The sequence below is a fragment of the Eublepharis macularius genome, chromosome 19, assembly GCF_028583425.1.
Source record: "Eublepharis macularius isolate TG4126 chromosome 19, MPM_Emac_v1.0, whole genome shotgun sequence".
NCBI classification, from domain to species: Eukaryota; Metazoa; Chordata; class Lepidosauria; order Squamata; family Eublepharidae; genus Eublepharis; species Eublepharis macularius.
In genome coordinates this window covers 13869038-13886919 of record NC_072808.1, presented here as the reverse complement: position 1 = coordinate 13886919, position 17882 = coordinate 13869038, and the positions used below count along the sequence as shown (strand labels likewise).

At 42.1% G+C, this 17882-nt stretch overlaps 1 protein-coding gene across 1 annotated transcript; it reads right to left on the bottom strand.

The window, feature by feature from the left end:
• Nucleotides 1-5854: 5854 nt before the first annotated feature.
• LOC129346477 (olfactory receptor 13H1-like) lies at nt 5855-6781 on the bottom strand. The gene has a single exon (XM_055003826.1). It carries the CDS (start codon nt 6779-6781, stop codon nt 5855-5857), a length of 927 nt encoding a protein of 308 aa, XP_054859801.1.
• Nucleotides 6782-17882: the final 11101 nt, after the last annotated feature.

The following is a 17882-nucleotide window of genomic DNA, read 5'->3' as shown; positions in this document are numbered from 1 at the left end:
TTGGGGTTGGCTTTCGCCCCCTTCTGGCTGGAGGTCCTGCACCCCTTCTTCTGTGATACCCTAATAAGCATGCCACCCACTACCTCCTTGAGGGTTACTCCAGTGGGTTCCATATCCTCTTCACCAGCCCCAGGGGTCCCACCATGTCTGGCAACCTGTTATCTTCTAGGGAGTTCTTGGAGTTCATGGCAGCCAAAAGAGGGAAGGTCTAGCATCTCAGCTGCCCAGACTTCAGGTGCCAGGAAGTAGACCGTCACCGGGGAACTTGGGGTTGACATTCACCCCCATCAGGCTAGGGGCCCTATGCCCTTTCCTGCTGCGATACCCCAATCAGCATGCCGTTCACTACCTCCTGGAGGGTTTCTCCAGTTGATTTCATATCCTTTTCACCGGCACTGTTGGATTTTGTTTTTGAAAGGTTTCTGTTGAACTACAGTGACCTTTAAGTCTTTGATGGAATGTCCAACAGGAAGCTACTGAATTGGAATTCATATGTAAATTTGACTCAGTCAGGCTGGGACTGAATAGGGACTATGAATGGTTATCTCATTATCAGAAGTAACTGACTTCCTTAACAGAAGCAAACTGATTTCCATATCAGAAGCTCCTGACTGCATCTACTCCTCCCTCCCCTCTCCACCTATATATCTGACCAGTTTCTTCTTGCCCTCCATGCATCTGATGAAGAGAACTGTGATTTTCGAAAGCTTATGCTACAATAAAGTTGGTTAGTCTTAACGGTGCTACTGGACTCTTTTTGATTTTGCTACTACAGACTAACATGGCTAACTCCTCTGGATCTAGTACCTTGGGGCAAGATTGCATCGTCTACCCCCCCCCCCAAAAGGTTTGTGTGGTTGATCCCAGGGTGGGACAAAGGATTGCAAGATTGTCTCTGTGGGCGAAGCTACAAGTGACGAATGACACTTGAACGGCAAGTGTATTTCTCCCTGTTCACTTGCTCTCCACTCAATCCACTTGCTGTTCAAGTGTCATTCGTCACTTGTAGCTTGGCCCTGGGGTGAGATGAAGAACTGGCAAACTCTTCCCGAAGTGGGATAATGAGCCAGTAAACCGTCTTCGGGGTGTAACAAAGAACTAGGAAGGTTTGATTAAGTATTCCAGGGAGAAACTAAAGTTATCAAATTATGACTGACGACTCGCGAGGTAGATGGGTGAGGCTATAAGTCCTCTGACTCGCTTAATGAATAGGGAAATGGTTAAGATGAGATCAACAGGGTGGGCTGCACGGATTAATTCAGGAACTCCAGGAAGGCCCTATCAGGATCCTTAGCGCACCTCCGCAACAAGGGTGCAAAACCAAAATATTCAAAAAGGATTTTTACTCAAATGGGAGGGCTGTATTGTAGGGATGGGGTCAGATGTTTTGCTAATGGGTTAGATACCGTAGACTTCATCACTATATTGCCTTATGTAGTATCTGCTGCTTTAAACATGTACTCCTATGTACCACTGGTGTTCCATGTTGTCTAATGTTAGCCCTAGAATTGATTATGTTCTGCTTCAGTATTTTTTCTACTCTATATTGGATTCTTGCTAATACTATGTCTTTTAAACCTGGGGCAAATCCACATGGCCTTGGCGTGTCCTGGCATTGTGCTAAATGTTCGCTAAACACCCGGAAGTATAGCGTCTTTCTAGCATGACTTGAGAAATAGCGCTAGATAGACTCTATACTTCCGGGTGTTTAGCAAACATTTAGCACAACTCCGGGATGCTCCGAGGGTGTGTGGATTTGCCCTTGTATCTATTTACCTTATGTAAATGTCCTTGATACTGTATCGAAATGTACTTGTTACTGATTGTACTAATCTCATACTGTGTAATCCGCCTTGAGTCTGTGGGCCAAGCTACACATGACGAATGACACTTGAACGGCAAGTGGATTGAGTGGAGGGCAAGTGAACAGGGAGAAATACACTTGCTGTTCAAGTGTCATTCATCATGTTTAGCTTGGCCCTCAGTGAGAAAGGTGGACTAAATAAATAAATAAATAAGGTAGGGGGTCGACCTGGCCTTTCCTGTTTCTCCCTATGTTTGCACGTTCCATCTCCCCGGTGGGATCTGGCTTGCCTGCTTGGGCACCAGCACCCATGTTTTCTGCCTTCATGGGCAGTAGCTTCCTTGCCTGCTTGGACAGTAGTTTAGTGCATAACCATAACCATAAGCCTTCTAATATTATGGGGGGCGGTTCTGACCACTAATAGGGCAGTCTATCACAGTGAGCACTGACACTTGCTGGGCACACATCCAACAACAGCCTACACTGCCCAATGAAAAATAAAGTCATGTTTTCAATCTGTTTGGGGAGCCTGAAGAAGGACAGGTTTGGGGAGGCACCTCAGCAAGATATAATGCCATAGATTCCACCCTCTAAAGCCACCATTTTCTCCAGGGGAACTGATCTCTATGGCCAGGAGATCAGTTGCAATTCCTGGAGATCTCCAGCCACCAACTGGAGGCTGGCCCCTCTACCTGGGAATAGAGATGTGGAGCCAGAGGGTGGGACAAACAGCTCTGCCCACAATTATTTGTGCTGATGAAAATACTATGTTTAGAATTCCCTCTGTGGAGGGAACATAGTATTAGAATTCCGTCCATGGAGGAACATGCTGCACCCAAGAATTCACCCCAATGTTTCAAGTATTGTGACCGCTCTGTATCTATTCACAGAAGGCCTGCTGCAGAAAGATAGCTTGCAGAAGGGAAGGGTTGAAGATAGCTCCCCATCAAAGTCTCCAGCACATACCTCTCTAGTTCTTGGATATGCAAATGGCTTACTAGAACTACCTCATCTCTTGCTGGAGCCATAATGCTGAGAAGCTTGAAATGACAGAAGGAACACCGGGTCAGGAAAGCCATCCCAACAGCAGGTGGGGAGAGAGAGATTATAAAACCTCTAGACACAAGGAAGAGGGTCTCTTCCATTTGAGGAAACTCTTCAGACGAGCATGAGCCATGATGATACATTGTGCTTTCACCCAGGGACTCCATCGTGTGCCCTAAGCTCTGTAGGCTTGCCTGGTCTTAGCTCCTCTAGAGCAGGGCCACCAGCTATGCCAGCTAGACTTGGGAGCTGGGAATTAGGACACAGTGCTTGGGCCTAGTGGACCAGTTGATCCGGCAATGCATCTCTCTCAAGCTTCAGCCCAAACAGGGTGAGAACTGATCAGGCCCAGTTGCACTTGCTGACAGGTGTTAGAGCTCGGGAAGCTGCGCTGTTCTCTGGCCAGGAACCTATGAGGAAGTATCACACTCAGGGCCAAGCTACACATGACGAATGACACTTGAATAGCAAGTGTATTTCTCCCTGTTCACTTGCCCTCCACTGTGGGCCAAGCTACACATGACGAATGACACTTGAATGGCAAGTGTATTTCTCCCTGTTCACTTGCGCTCCACTCAATCCACTTGCCGTTCAAGTGTCATTTGTCACTTGTAGCTTGGCCCTCAATCCACTTGCCAGGCAAGTGTCTTTCGTCATGTGTAGCTTGGCCCTCAGTGCTTTGTTCTGAGTCTGCAGGGAAGTGGCACACAGCCAACTTTGACCACTTGGGGGCCCAAATCAGCCCAGCGCAAAGCCCAGGAGCACTCCCAGGGCCTGCATAATGATGTCACTCCTGGAAGTGATGTCACACCTGGAAGTGGAAAGGGGACCTGGCAACCCTATTCCTGAGGGATGAGGGTCCTGGGTTTATTTCTTTCCTGGCAGTGGCCTGGTGGCAATCTCTGAGGCTTGTGGTGAGGACTCGCTTGTAGGCTGCTCTCTGGCACTCCTGCGGCGTGGTCAGCCGGTGCCTCTGCAGCATCAGGCCCTTCTTGATCCCAGCGGTCCTCTGGCTCTTTGGGCCAAGCTACACATGATGAATGACACTTGATCGGCAAGTGGATTGAGTGGAGGGCAAGTGAACAGGGAGAAATACACTTGCCGTTCAAGTGTCATTCGTCATATGTAGCTTGGCCCTTCCTCTGAACCCTCCAGGTTAGAGTCACTGGGTTGTAGGGTTGCCAGCCTCCAGGTAGTGGCTGGAGATCCCCCGGAATGGCAACTGGTCTCCAGGCCACAGAGATCAGTTCACTTGGAGAAAATGGCTACTTTGGAGGGTGGACTCTATGGAATTATGCCATGCCAAGGTCCTTTCCCTCCCCAAACTCCTCTTTCTCCAGCCCCCCCCCCCCCAGATCTCCAGGAATTTCTTAACTTGGAGCTGGCAACTCTACTGGGTTGGTCAGAGAGCTGGACAGAAGGGGGTCATCATGACAGCAGGGAACAATGGAGAGGAGTCCCAGCCTGGAGATCTAAGGAGATGATGAACTCACTGCAACTTCAAGTAACACTCAACTATCCTAAATATCATTTCAGAAGTTCCTGGCATAGTGATAGAAGTCTCTGTATTTTCTCCTTTTCTTTGGTCCCACCCTAAGCCCAAATTGCAAAAATGGAACACATGTATTCTTTTATTCCTTTATTAAACTTCATTATATTTTAAACACTCTGAGTGTCATTTTGGAAAAAACACTATGCCCACTTGGTCTTGCTATCTGAAGTGCAGTATTGGGTGACCTAGGGCCAAGCTACACATGACGAATGACACTTGAACGGCAAGTGGATTGAGTGGAGGGCAAGTGAACAGGGAGAAATACACTTGCTGTTCAAGTGTCATTCGTCACTTGTAGCTTGGCCCGTAGTGAAGACGCTTGCAATTCTTGGAGTATGCTTACTCCAAATTGTGAAGTTGCAACAGAATTGCCCTTTCACTTGCTTTTGTAAACTGAGATTTTTTTTCACAGAAGGTGTACAGGATAATTGGATGGGGAAGGGGAACTTCTAAGATAAAGTATTTACAATCTGGATCCATTAAACATCTATCCATAGGAGTTAGCTGTGTTAGTCTGTAGTAGCAAAATAGTAAAGAGTTGAGTAGCACCTTTAAGACTAACCAACTTTTCTGTAGCATAAGCTTTCGAGAATCACAGTTCTCGAGTTTTTCGAGAACCACAGATGCATGGCATCGGATGAAGAGAACTGTGGTTCTCGAATCTTATGCTACAGTAAGGTTGGTTAGTCTTAAAGGTGCTACTGGACTCTTTACTAGTTTATTAAACATCGAGTTAGCTAGGCAACAAAGGGCAGTGTTAAGACAAGAAAGAGGAGCTACACAGCTCTCCAACCCCCCAAAACAGATTGAAAGCATGACTTTAAAAATCTTATTTTCATTTATCTTTTAAGCTATTACAAAGGGCCAAGCTACACATGACGAATGACACTTGAACGGCAAGTGGATTGAGTGGAGGGCAAGTGAACAGGGAGAAATACACTTGCCGTTCAAGTGTCATTCGTCATGTGTAGCTTGGCCCAAAGATAAAGATCAGGAATGGAAATAGTTTCAGGTAGGTACAGTACCACAGCAAGATTTGAGTCCAGTAGCACCTTAAAGATCAATAAGATTTTCAGGGTCTAAACTGTTGAGAGTCAAACCTCCCTTTGTCAGGGATGGAGATGGAGAAAGCCGTTTGGAAACAAACCTTTGATAATGCTTAGAGAAAACAGAACTTTTTTCAAGGTTTGAAAGAGATTTTTACATTTTGCACAACAATTCAAATCCATATGGAGAGGAGATTTTGCAGTTTCTGATTTTGCAATTTATGCATTTGTTAAAAAGCCAGTATTGGCAGTACAAAGTTAACGTGCCACACTTTTTAGCACATAAATAAATTTAGTGTGGCAAATAAGTGTCTGTGAGAGGCACATAGTAGAAAAAACCAATCTTCACCATGAGTTCGTCTATCAAGTGGTTATAAACTCTGTACAATGACCAGAGGGAAGAGGCCTTTACCTTTTTCTGCCAACCGCTTTCCAGAAAGCCCCTTTCACATCTCTGTTTCTCAAGCTATATATCAGAGGGTTGAGCATGGGAGTAAGAGCACCATACATTACAGAGATTATCTTTTCCTCTTCAGAAGGAGTTTTCTGTTGAGGCTTTAAGTACATAATCATGATTGCTCCGTAAAAGATACTGACCACAGTGAGGTGAGAACTACAGGTGGAGAAGGCTTTCCTGCGGCCCTGTGTCGAGCGGATGCGCAATACAGCCAAGCCGATGCGCCCATAGGTCACAACAATGAAACCAAAGGGTGGTATTAAAATTAAGAGGCTTGACATCTGCATGAAGAGCTGACTGATGTGTGTGTTCGAGCAGGCCAGTTTCAGGAAAGATTGCAGCTCACAAACAAAGTGGTTGATAACGTAGTGGCCACAGAAATTAGTTGGTTGCAACAAGACTGTGATAAGGGTTATCAGGAAGGAGAGCCCCACAGAGGCGGCCACCAGACTGATGCAAAGTTTCCAGCTCATGATCTGCATATAGAGGAGGGGCTGGCATATAGCTGCAAAGCGGTCGTACGCCATGATGGCCAGAAGGACGCATTCTGTGGAGACAAGAAACAGACCAACGTACATCTGGATCAGACATCTGTAGAAGGAGATGGTGGGCCTGTAAAGGAAGCAGTTGGCCAAGACCTCGGGGACCGTGTTGTTGGTGATGATGAGATCGATCAAAGAGAGGATGCAGAGAAAGAAATACATGGGATTATGGAGCCGGGGATCAGCAATACTCAAAAAGATGATGAGGCTATTTCCAAGAAGACTGGTGAGATATGCCATCAAGAGGAACCAGAAGAACACAGTTTGTCCTCTGGGGTGTTCAGATAACCCAATCAAGATGAATTCCTTTATCATTGTCTCATTGGTAGCTCCCATGACATCTTTACCTCTTCTGCAGGAAAGAAAGAATGAGTAGATTAGAACGGGCATTGGCGGAGTTCTGATAATTTCATAAAACGTTGAAGAGCTTTCTTGGGTTCTATTCTGTTTTAAATCTACACAGCTTTTCACAATCCAGTCCACAGTATTGCACAGTCCCTAGCTTAGGATGCTTTGGCACCTCTGATTTTGTGCTTTATTAAGGTCATAGATGCAGAGGATCCAGAGGAGTTAGCCGTGTTAGTCTGTGGTAGCAAAATCAAAAAGAGTCCAGTAGCGCCTTTAAGACTAACCAATTTTATTGTAGCATAAGCTTTCGAGAATCAAGTTCTCTTCGTCAGATGCCTGATACAGAGACTGGTCAAATACAGAAGAGGAGGAGAGAGAATAGGCAATTAGGGGGAGGAAGGGGGAGGGAGCAATCAAAACATTCCTTTGCTAGTATATGTAAACATCTCCTTTTAGTGTGTGTATCAGTTGGCTTCAAAGGAGTTTGCCCTGTTAGTTTGTAGAAGCCAAACAGAATTCTTTTTTCTGGAGTTTTGTAACGATGATTGTGTATTGCTGGGTTGGGAGAGTGATGGTTGCTGTGATGGTGTCTGTTCAGTGCTTTGTTCCTCATTTTGTTTAGCAGAGTAGTTGAAGAATTCTTTCAGTCTTAGGGCCAAGCTACACATGACGAATGACACTTGAACAGCAAGTGGATTGAGTGGAGGGCAAGTGAACAGGGAGAAATACACTTGCCGTTCAAGTGTCATTCGTCATGTGTAGCTTGGCCCTTAGGCGTCTGAAATAGGCCTCCAGGTCTCCACAAAGTTGTATGGTTTGTGTGGGTCTGGCTGGGGTCAGTTTATGACTGGATACCACATGGACACCCCCTGAGGGCCAGAACTCTTCATTGGACTTTTACATTGAATGCTTCCGTCGACGTACGCAGGCTGAAATAATTGACAAACAACAACACCTAAAGCAGAACCTCAGCCATGCAGAAAGAGATGCCATAAACAGCCTCCAAAACAATTCTGGCATCGTAATCAAGGAAGCCGACAAAGGCGGAGCAGTGGTCATCATGGACAAACAGAATTATATACAGGAAGCAGAAAGACAACTCTCCAACACAACATTCTATAAAATACTACCTGCTGATCCTACGGAGCAATATAAAAGAGAACTCAATAAAATATTGAAGACTCTTCCCGTGGACATACAAGAATGCATCCATACGGACACACCCCAGGAACCACGGCCAGGAAAATTCTACCTGCTACCCAAAATCCATAAACTGGGTAACACAGGATGCCCCATCGTCTCAGGAAGAGACACTATCACGGTAGGAGTCTCAGGATACATGGACTCTATCCTCAGGCCCTATGCCACCAGCACACCCAGCTATTTATGGGACACCACTGACTTCCTCAGGAAAATACAGTCCATTGACAACCTACCTGATGACACCATCCTAGCAACCATGGATGTGGAGGCTTTATACACCAATATCCCACATGCAGATGGACTACTAGCCATAGGGAATATTATCCCGGACAAAACCACAGCACACCTCACCACTGAACTTTGTCACTTCGTACTCACTCACAATTACTTCGAATTTGGTGACAACTTATATCTACAGATTAATGGCACAGCCATGGGCACACACATGGCACCACAATATGCTGACATATTCATGGCGGACTTGGAACAACGCTTCCTCAGCTCCCATCCACTGGAACCACTACTATACTTAAGATTCCTGGATGACATCTTCATCATTTGGACCCATGGGAAGGAAGCTCTTGAGAGATTTCATCAAGACTTCAATAACTTTCACCCTACTATCAACCTAAGCCTGGACCACTCTACACAACAGGTACACTTCCTGGACACCACTGTACAACTACATAATGGACGAATAAATACCACCTTATACCGGAAACCAACAGACCGATACTCATATCTACATGCCTCCAGCTACCACCCTAAACATACCACTTGGTCTATTGTCTACAGCCAAGCCTTACGTTACAACCGTATCTGCTCCAATGCTCTCGACCGAGACTCACACTTAAGAGATTTACAACAAGCATTTTTGGGACTACAGTACCCACCAAATGAAGTGAAGAAACAAATCAACAGGGCCAGACTAGTACCCAGAAACAGTCTACTCCAGGACAAACCTAAAGGAACTAACAACAGAACACCACTGGTTGTCACCTATAGCTCCCAGCTCAAACCCATCCAACGTATCATCAGTGAGCTACAACCCATCCTGCAAAATGATACCTCTCTCTCAGAAGTCCTGGGTGGAAGACCTTTCCTTGCCTACAGACAGCCCCCCAATCTTAAACGACTTCTCACTTACAATCATGAATCAGCCAGCAGAGTCACCAGCACAGGTACCAGGTCCTGCAACAGACCCAGATGCCAGCTCTGCCCCTATATCTACCCAGGGAATACAATTACAGGACCCAATGGCATCAACTACACTGTCTCTGGCTCTTACAGCTGCTCATCCTCCAATCTGATATATGCCCTCATGTGCCAACAATGTCCTTCTGCTCTGTACATTGGACAAACCAGTCAACCTCTACGCAAAAGAATAAATGGACACAAATCTGACATTAGAAGTGGAAACGCCCAAAAACCAGTGGGAGAACACTTCAATCTACCACGACATTCCATCAAAGACTTAAAGGTCACTGTAGTTCAGCAGAAACCTTTCAAAAACAAAATCCAATGGGAGGCTGCTGAACTGGAATTCATATGCAAATTTGACTCTGTCAAGCTGGGACTGAATAGGGACTATGAATGGTTATTATCACATTACCACAGGTAACAGATTTCCTTTACAGAGGTGGGGTCTGGGGGAGCTCAGTGGCACCTGGCGTGGGCTTTTGGGAACCACAGATCTCTTTGTCAGATGCATCTGGCAGGGAGAGCTGTGGTTATTGAAGGCCCATACTGCATTGGAATTGGATGGTCTAGCTGTTTGGCTGCTACAAACTAACAGGGCAAACTCCTTTGAAGCCAACTGATACACACACTAAAAGGAGATGTTTACATATACTAGCAAAGGAATGTTTTGATTGCTCCCTCCCCCTAATTGCCGCCTCTCTTCTCTCTCCTGCTCTTCTGTATTTGGCCAGTCTCTGTATCAGGCATCTGACGAAGAGAACTTGATTCTCGAAAGCTTATGCTACAATAAAATTGGTTAGTCTTAAAGGTGCTACTGGACTCTTTTTGATTTTGCTTTATTAAGGACACTGAAAGTCATAGACAAAATAATACCTAAATCACAGTCTAGATTTTGGTCAAAGGCAATATGAACTGTTATTGTATACATATAATGCCTTTTCTAGTGGTTCTAAGTTGAGATTCAGATTTTGAATTTATTCTCGCATGCATATATTGGAGTCAAACTCTGTGGAAATAACTCACAGTTTTATAGGCTTGGGGTTTTCAAAATTTTTGGAAGCTTTAGGTGTAAAGCTTACCGTTTTGTTAGTACTGCTGTTGCCATGTAGAATATTAAAATTGTTAATCAAACCCTCACAACTATGACTTATTTATGTAGATACTTATAACTCACTTTTCACATCAGGGGTGACAAAAGTGGCGTACAATATTCTTTGCTCATCCATTTTATTTTTGCTATCCTGTGAAATAGGTTAGGCTGAGAGAGAGTTGCAGAAGTTTGCCCCATGACTAGCTTCTATAGAAAGTGAGGATTCAAACCCAGGACTACCAGTTCTGACACTCTAACCAATACACTATGCTGCTTCTGGATTCTTTACATTGTATTCATGGAGGTAACTGATCTGCCACCATTTAAGAATCACCACATTTCTTAAAAGATCTCTAGCTCTGTATATTTCCTACACAAAACTTCCCAAGAGTATGAAGTACCTATTCCCCTCTCGAAAGACTAACTCTCTTTAAATGAAATAATGTGCTACTATGATATAAAATATTTGCAAATATTAAGTTATCCTTTACATTTGAGCCTGCCATTAAACATGTGATAAACAAATATGGGGTTCCAGTGAGGCAGCCATGTTGGGTCACCTTAAGTATTCAGTGTGGTTTAATATTATTGTTGATACTGTGAGGAGAGAAGAAGGGAAAGAAGTTTTTATATTTTGTCAGTTCAGCAAATTAACTTATTTTATGTCATTTTCTCTCAAATCTGTAGGTTTCAAATCCAATAGGCATTTTTACCTGTTGGTTTTATGGAGCTCTTATAGTCATTATAGAGGAGAAGGGAGGATGGAGAAAGAGAGTCTATAAATTGGCTCTTCCCCATAACTATAGAGGTGTCCTCTGCTACTGAGTAGAAGAAATGTGAGTAGGACTCCATAGAAGACTCCTCTATTACTGATGTAATGTAGTAGTTAAGAGAGTGATGAACTAGGATCCAGTTTGGTGTAGTGGTTAAGAAGAGCAGCAGGACTCTAATCTGGAGAACCAGGTTTGATTCCCCACTCCTCTGCTTGAAGCCAGCTGGGTGACCTTGGGTCAGTCATAGCTTTTGGAGCTCTTTCAGTCCCATCCACCTCATAGGGTGATTGTTGTGAGGATAATAACAACACACTTTGTAAACCTCTCTGAGTGGAAGTTAAGTTGTCCTGAAGGGCAGTATATAAATCAAATGTTATTATTACTATTATCTGGGTGACCCAGGTTAGAATACCCATTCTGCCATGAAAGCTCACTTGGTGACCTTGGGCCAGTCACACATTCTCAGCCTAACCTTCCTCACAAGGTTTGTTGTGGGGAAAAAAGTGGAGAATGATGAAAGCTGCTTTGGGTCCCCCATTAGGGAGAAAAGCAGATGATAAATAAAGTAGAAGAAAAAAATTAAAAATGAAATAAAAAGTATTGGCCCAATAGGCAGCTCCAATGAAAGGGGAAAGGAAGCCAAAACAATCAACTGAAGTCTCTGGGCCAAGCTACAAGTGATGAATGACACTTGAATGGCAAGTGTATTTCTCCCTGTTCACTTGCACTCCACTCAATCCACTTGCTGTTCAAGTGTCATTCGTCACTTGTAGCTTGGCCCTGTATCTCTTGGTCCTTCTGGGGTTTAGAGATGTATACCTTTCTTAGGATTGCACTGTTAATGATATTAATCACATCTGATGCAGAGATGGTTGAATTGCTCCGCATTAAAGGTTAATTGGAAAAACTTAAGACTACAGCAATGGATCATGAATAGACAGAGCAGGCAACCTCCTCTATGAAGGGTTGATTCGGGATCACAGGAATTATGTAATTGATTTATCTCACATTACATACAATCAATTCTCTCTAAATCCTCCTCAGATCTCAGCTTTATGCTTCAGCAGTCTGGTTCTGTACACTAAAGAAAGAGGTTTGAACAAGTTTAGAAATAACTAAAGGAAAGAAATGGTAAAAATGTGACCCCAAAGCAGCACATACGAGCACATTATTTCTGTTAAAGGATGTTTTGCTTACCCAGTGCTAGTTCCCCAGCAATATCTAGACAGAAAACTGAGATCTTGAATATGTGTTCTTCATCTCAAACTACTTTGAAAGAAAACAAACAACAAAATCATGGGCTTTAGCAACCTAGTGTTCCTGTTTAAGGCCAAGAATTCAATTAAATCTAGTCCACTTCAGTTAATACCTCATGAGTTTAAAGTGGTCATCAAAAGTCCTTTTGGATTTTCTTCAGGCAAATACCCAAACTGTTTCTGGCTATGGCTGATGTCTTGAAAGAGTGAATTCTGGAGGATTCTTGGATGACAGGTAACATCAACTGATCCTCCTCTCTAACTCTAATTTTCAAAATTGTACATAGTCTCTTACATCCTTTAGAGGAATGGACTAGTGAAAATGAAGGAAAGCTTAAGTTCTCTTTTTAAAAAGTTCTGGGGGGAATTGCTGAACTGCTTCAGGTTAGAAGACCTGCTCTTTTTTGGTGCAGTGAGGAGAATGCTGCCCATTCCTGGAGACAAAAGATAATGAAGATTTTGCTGGCACCTGCTCCTTAGTGTTGTACCAACAGCATTACTAGAGGTCCTTCTGGGGTTTCACATTAAAAGTCTTCAACAAAACTCCTAGGGAATTGCTTCAAATTAGTATTTTCAAACAGGAAGATTAATTACTATTTCACCTGAGTAAAACTCCAAGTTTTCTAAAGATTACCAATTTTTTTCACACCCCCAATGACAGGGGTCGTTTCATAGAAAAAGAGCTGGAGGAACTCATAGCACAACACATTAGCATAACTCATTAGCATATGCCACACCCCTTGCCATCACCTGAAGTGTGCCATTAGCATAACTGATTTGCTTATGCCACACCCCCTGACATCACCTATCCTGGTTGTTTTGGACCCAATCCTGGACATTCAGGGCAGAAATTGGGCCCAAAATGGCAAAAAGGGGCTGAAAATGGCCGGAAAGGGGCCCAAAATGGTCAGGATTGGGCCACCTGTCAAAGGCCTGATCCAGGCCGTTTTGGTCCCAATCCAGGCTGAAACGCGCTCCAAATGGCTATGAGTCAGGTGGGCGGGGCCACCTGTCATGTGACCTCTTTGGGGAACTGCTGGAACTGCATTCCTGTGCGTTCTCCCTCAAAATAAACCCTGCCCTAATGGAAATTTGATTCCATTATTCACAATGGTGCAAGCAGAAGTTAATGAAATATTCCAAAATACACTTTGATATTAGAACCATCCTATATGAGTCCCCACAATTTATTTAAAACTTTTTTTTTTTTTTGAAAAATTTTTATTGGGTTAGAATCCATTATTTCCACATTTACATTCAATTTTCCCCAATTTTTTCATCTCTAACCCCCTCCCTTTCCCCCCCCTTTTTGTTGACTTCCAACAGCTTTCCAACCCTTTGTCCCCTTTCCCTTAATTTTATTAGCTTCCTCTATCTAAAACAAATATATATTCTCCATTATTCTAAGCAGTACATCCTTAACTATTTTTAACATTATATGCCCAAACTGTAAGCCTTTGTTTCTATCTTAGATAAACAATTTATCTCAATTTTTCAATTTCAGGTATTTCTATATATCATAAACCATATAGATCATACATTCGTTTATGTCAAACAATTTGACTTATTCTCTATATATATTACTCATTCTATCTTTTTATAATAGTTCTATATATCTCTCCTCACGTAGTCAATCAATTTGACCCATCTATATCTTCAGACATTCAGTTTGGTACAAAACTTGTCAGAAAAAAAAAGAAAATATTGTTAGTTAATCGCTCCTTATATTTAGTCCTTATAATTAATTATTTTCTCTATGTTCTGTTTGTTAACCTATATATATCTATATATATGTCAATCTATTAATCTGACTGCTTATTAATTCACATTTATCTCTTCTCCCCCCGGTAAAGTCTCCCCCCTCTACTTCAATACTTCAGTAGTTCTCAAACTGCCACAGTTTTCCTCCCACCTCCCATTTCTTCTCCAGGTATTGTTTCAGCTTCTCCCAGTCTGTGTTGAACTGCCCTGAGTCCAGATCTCTCAATTTTCTTGTCATCTTGTCCATTTCAGCCATATACAGCAATTTGTAAGTCCAATCTTCAATAGTTGGCACTTCTTGTACTTTCCATTTTTGCGCATACAAAAGTCTAGCTGCTGCTGTCATATAAAATATCAACGTCCTGTGTTGGGCTGGAATTCCCTCCATTCCCAAGTTCAGTAGCAGGAGTTCTGGGTTCTTATTAATTTGAAATTGTAAAATTTCACTCATTTCTCTTATTATTTCCCCCCAGTACTGCCTGGCTACCTCACACGACCACCACATATGATAGAGGGAGCCCTCATGCTTCTTACATTTCCAGCATTTATTAGAAGTATTCAAATTCCCTAGCGCAATCTTCTTTGGTGTCATGTACCAACGATAGATCATTTTATGAATGTTCTCTTTGATATTAATACATGTCGTTGTCTTCATTGTAGTTTTCCACAAGTATTCCCATGCCTCCATTGTTATTTCTTTATTAAAGTTTATAGCCCATTTCACCATTTGTGTTTTAACTATCTCATCCTCGGTATACCACTTCAACAATACTTGGTATACCTTGGATATTCTTTTCTTATCTTCTTTAAGAAGGGTCTGCTCTAGTTCCGAATTCTCTATTCGTATACCTCCCTTTACAGAGTCCGAATTATATAAGTCTCTGATCTGTCTATACTGGAACCAATCGTAGTTAGGTGATAGTTCCTCTTGTGTCTTTATTCTAAGTTTGGATGCTTCAGTTTTAGTTATTTCTTTATACGTTAAACATTGTTGTTCATTATCAACAGCTCTCGGGTCTATCACCTCATATGGAACCACCCACAAAGGGGTTCCTTCTTGTAGATAAATTCTGTACTTCTTCCAGATTATGTATAGACTTCTCCGAACAAAGTGATGCAGGAACATCGAGTTGACCTTTACTTTGTCATGCCATAAATATGCGTGCCATCCAAATATTTTTTTATATCCCTCTAGGGCTAATAGTTTCTTGTTCTTTAATGTCATCCATTCTTTCAACCAAACTAGGCAGATTGCATCATGATAAAGTCTCAGATTGGGCAGTTGCATTCCGCCTCTTTCCTTTGCATCTTGTAAAACTTTCACTTTCACTCGAGGCTTCTTGCCTGCCCAAACAAAATCTGATATTTTCCTCTGCCATTTTTCAAATTGTTTGGAGTCTCTGATGATTGGTATTGTCTGTAGCAAAAACATTACTCTTGGTAACACATTCATCTTAACTGCTGCAATCCTACCCAACCATGACAAATTCAATCTATTCCATTTAATCAAGTCTCTCTCTATCTGAGTCCATAGTTTTTCATAATTGTTTTTGAATAGATCTATGTTCTTTGCAGTTAATTCGACTCCCAAATATTTCACTTTACTTGTTACTTCACAATCCGTTGTTTCCATTAACAATTGTTGTTTCTGCTTAGTCATATTTTTGCATAATATCTTTGACTTCTTTTTGTTAATGAAGAAACCTGCCAAGTCTCCAAACTCCTTGATCTTATCTATCACTCTTGGCATGTTCTCCAATGGGTCCTCTACAATTAACATTATGTCATCCGCAAATGCTCTGACCTTGTATGAATAGTCCTTTATTTTTATTCCACGAATTTCATCATCTTGACGTATTTGTATCATCAGAATCTCCAATACTAAAATGAACAACAATGGAGATAACGGGCAACCTTGTCTTGTTCCTTTACTTATCGTCAATTTCTTGGTCAATTCATCATTCACCACAATTGCTGCAGTCTGGTCTCTATAAATTTCCTTAATTGCTCTGATGAATCTTTCTCCCAATTGTAGCTTTTCCATAGTGGCAAACATAAAGTCCCAGTTTAAATTGTCAAACGCTTTTTCAGCGTCAACAAAGAAGAAACCAACCTCTTTGTCACAACGCTTGTCATAATATTCAATAGCATTGATCACTGTCCTTAAGTTGTCTCTTATTTGTCTGTCTGGCAAAAAGCCTGCTTGTTCCTCCTCTATGACTTCCGAGAGCCACCCCTTCAATCTCTCCGCCAATATCTTCGCAAAAATTTTGTAGTCATTGTTGAGTAGCGATATAGGTCTATAATTTTTCACATTAGTCAGGTCTTGGCCCTCTTTTGGGATCAATGATATATTCGCTTCACTCCAAGTTTCTGGAATCCTTTGATCCCTTAAAACCCCATTCATCACCTCTTTTAGGAATGGTGCCAGTTCATTAGCCATTGTCTTATAGAATTTAGCCGTAAGTCCATCTGGCCCTGGCGCCTTTCCTAGATTTGCAGATTGTATTGCCTTACTTATTTCCTCGTCAGTTACTTCACTATTCAACTTATTTCTCCAAGCTTCCGAGATTTCTGGAAGTTTGGTTTTCTCCAAATATGACGCTATTGATTCTTTGTTTACTTCTTTTTTATTATACAGCTTAGCGTAAAATTTATAAAAGGCTCTACTAATGGTAGCCTGCTCCAAATACGTTTTGTTATCTTCGCAAATTTTATTTATTATCTTCTTTTCCCTTTTCTTCTTCAATTGCCATGCCAGGTACTTCCCAGGTTTATTAGCACCCTCAAACGCTTTTTGATTCAGTCTTTTGAGATTCCACTCCAATTCTTTATTGCTCATTGCTGTTAGCTGTTCTTGAAGTATTTTAATTTCCTGGTATACCTTCTTTTTCCCTGGTCTCTTTTTTAGCTGTGTTTCTTTGGCTTTTATTTTCTCCTCAATCTCTTGTCTTTTCTCCTCTTTCTTCTTTCTTGCTCTACCATTTAAGTCCATTAGTATGCCCCTTACAACCGCCTTGTAAGCATCCCAAACTTTATTGGTTGGTACTTCTTTATTCACGTTGTATTGTATAAAAAACTTTGTCTCTCTTCTCAGTATTTCCATATTCTCTCTTTCCTGTAACAAGTCCTCATTTATTCTCCATGCTTTCCTTTTTCTCTTTTTTCCAAATTTCCACATAATTGGGTTGTGATCTGAGCCTACCATAGGCATTATTTCTACCTCCTTAGTCCATAATGCTAAGTCTTTTGAGGCCCAGATCATATCAATTCTTGATAATGTAGAATGCCTTGCAGAATAAAAAGTAAACTGTCTGCTTTTAGGATATTCTCTCCTCCATACATCTTCAAGAGTAAAACTTTAAAACTTTTTAAAGCCACCTTTTCACCCAACTTAGGCTGTCCAAGAAAGAGAACAATAAAAAACTTAAAACAAGATCTTAAGCACATACGATGGTATAAAAGCAATTAAATAACACACGAACCAGTGGAAGGGTCAGTAAGAATCAGTGAGGGAACTCTGGACAAAACAGAAAAATCTTCACCTGCTGGCAGAAGGAAGTGACAGAAAGGAATAGGCAAATCTTTCTGAAGAGGCAATTCCATAATTTTGGTGGTTTGTAACCTTATTAATCACACAGGATAATTAGAAACAATATAGTGAATACATTTATTTAAAATAACTGATAAATAACAATGAAGCCCTGTCCCCCAGCTTTCCCTATGACCACTCTCAATTGACAGTTTTTTCTCCAACTGCCATCCCTTCAATATTCTTCTGAGCTCTCCCCATTAGGAGAGCTGAC

Coding starts and splice junctions, on each gene's coding strand:
- LOC129346477 (XM_055003826.1), bottom strand. CDS start 6,781: ATGGGAGCTACCAATGAGACAATGATAAAGGAATTCATCTTGATTGGG.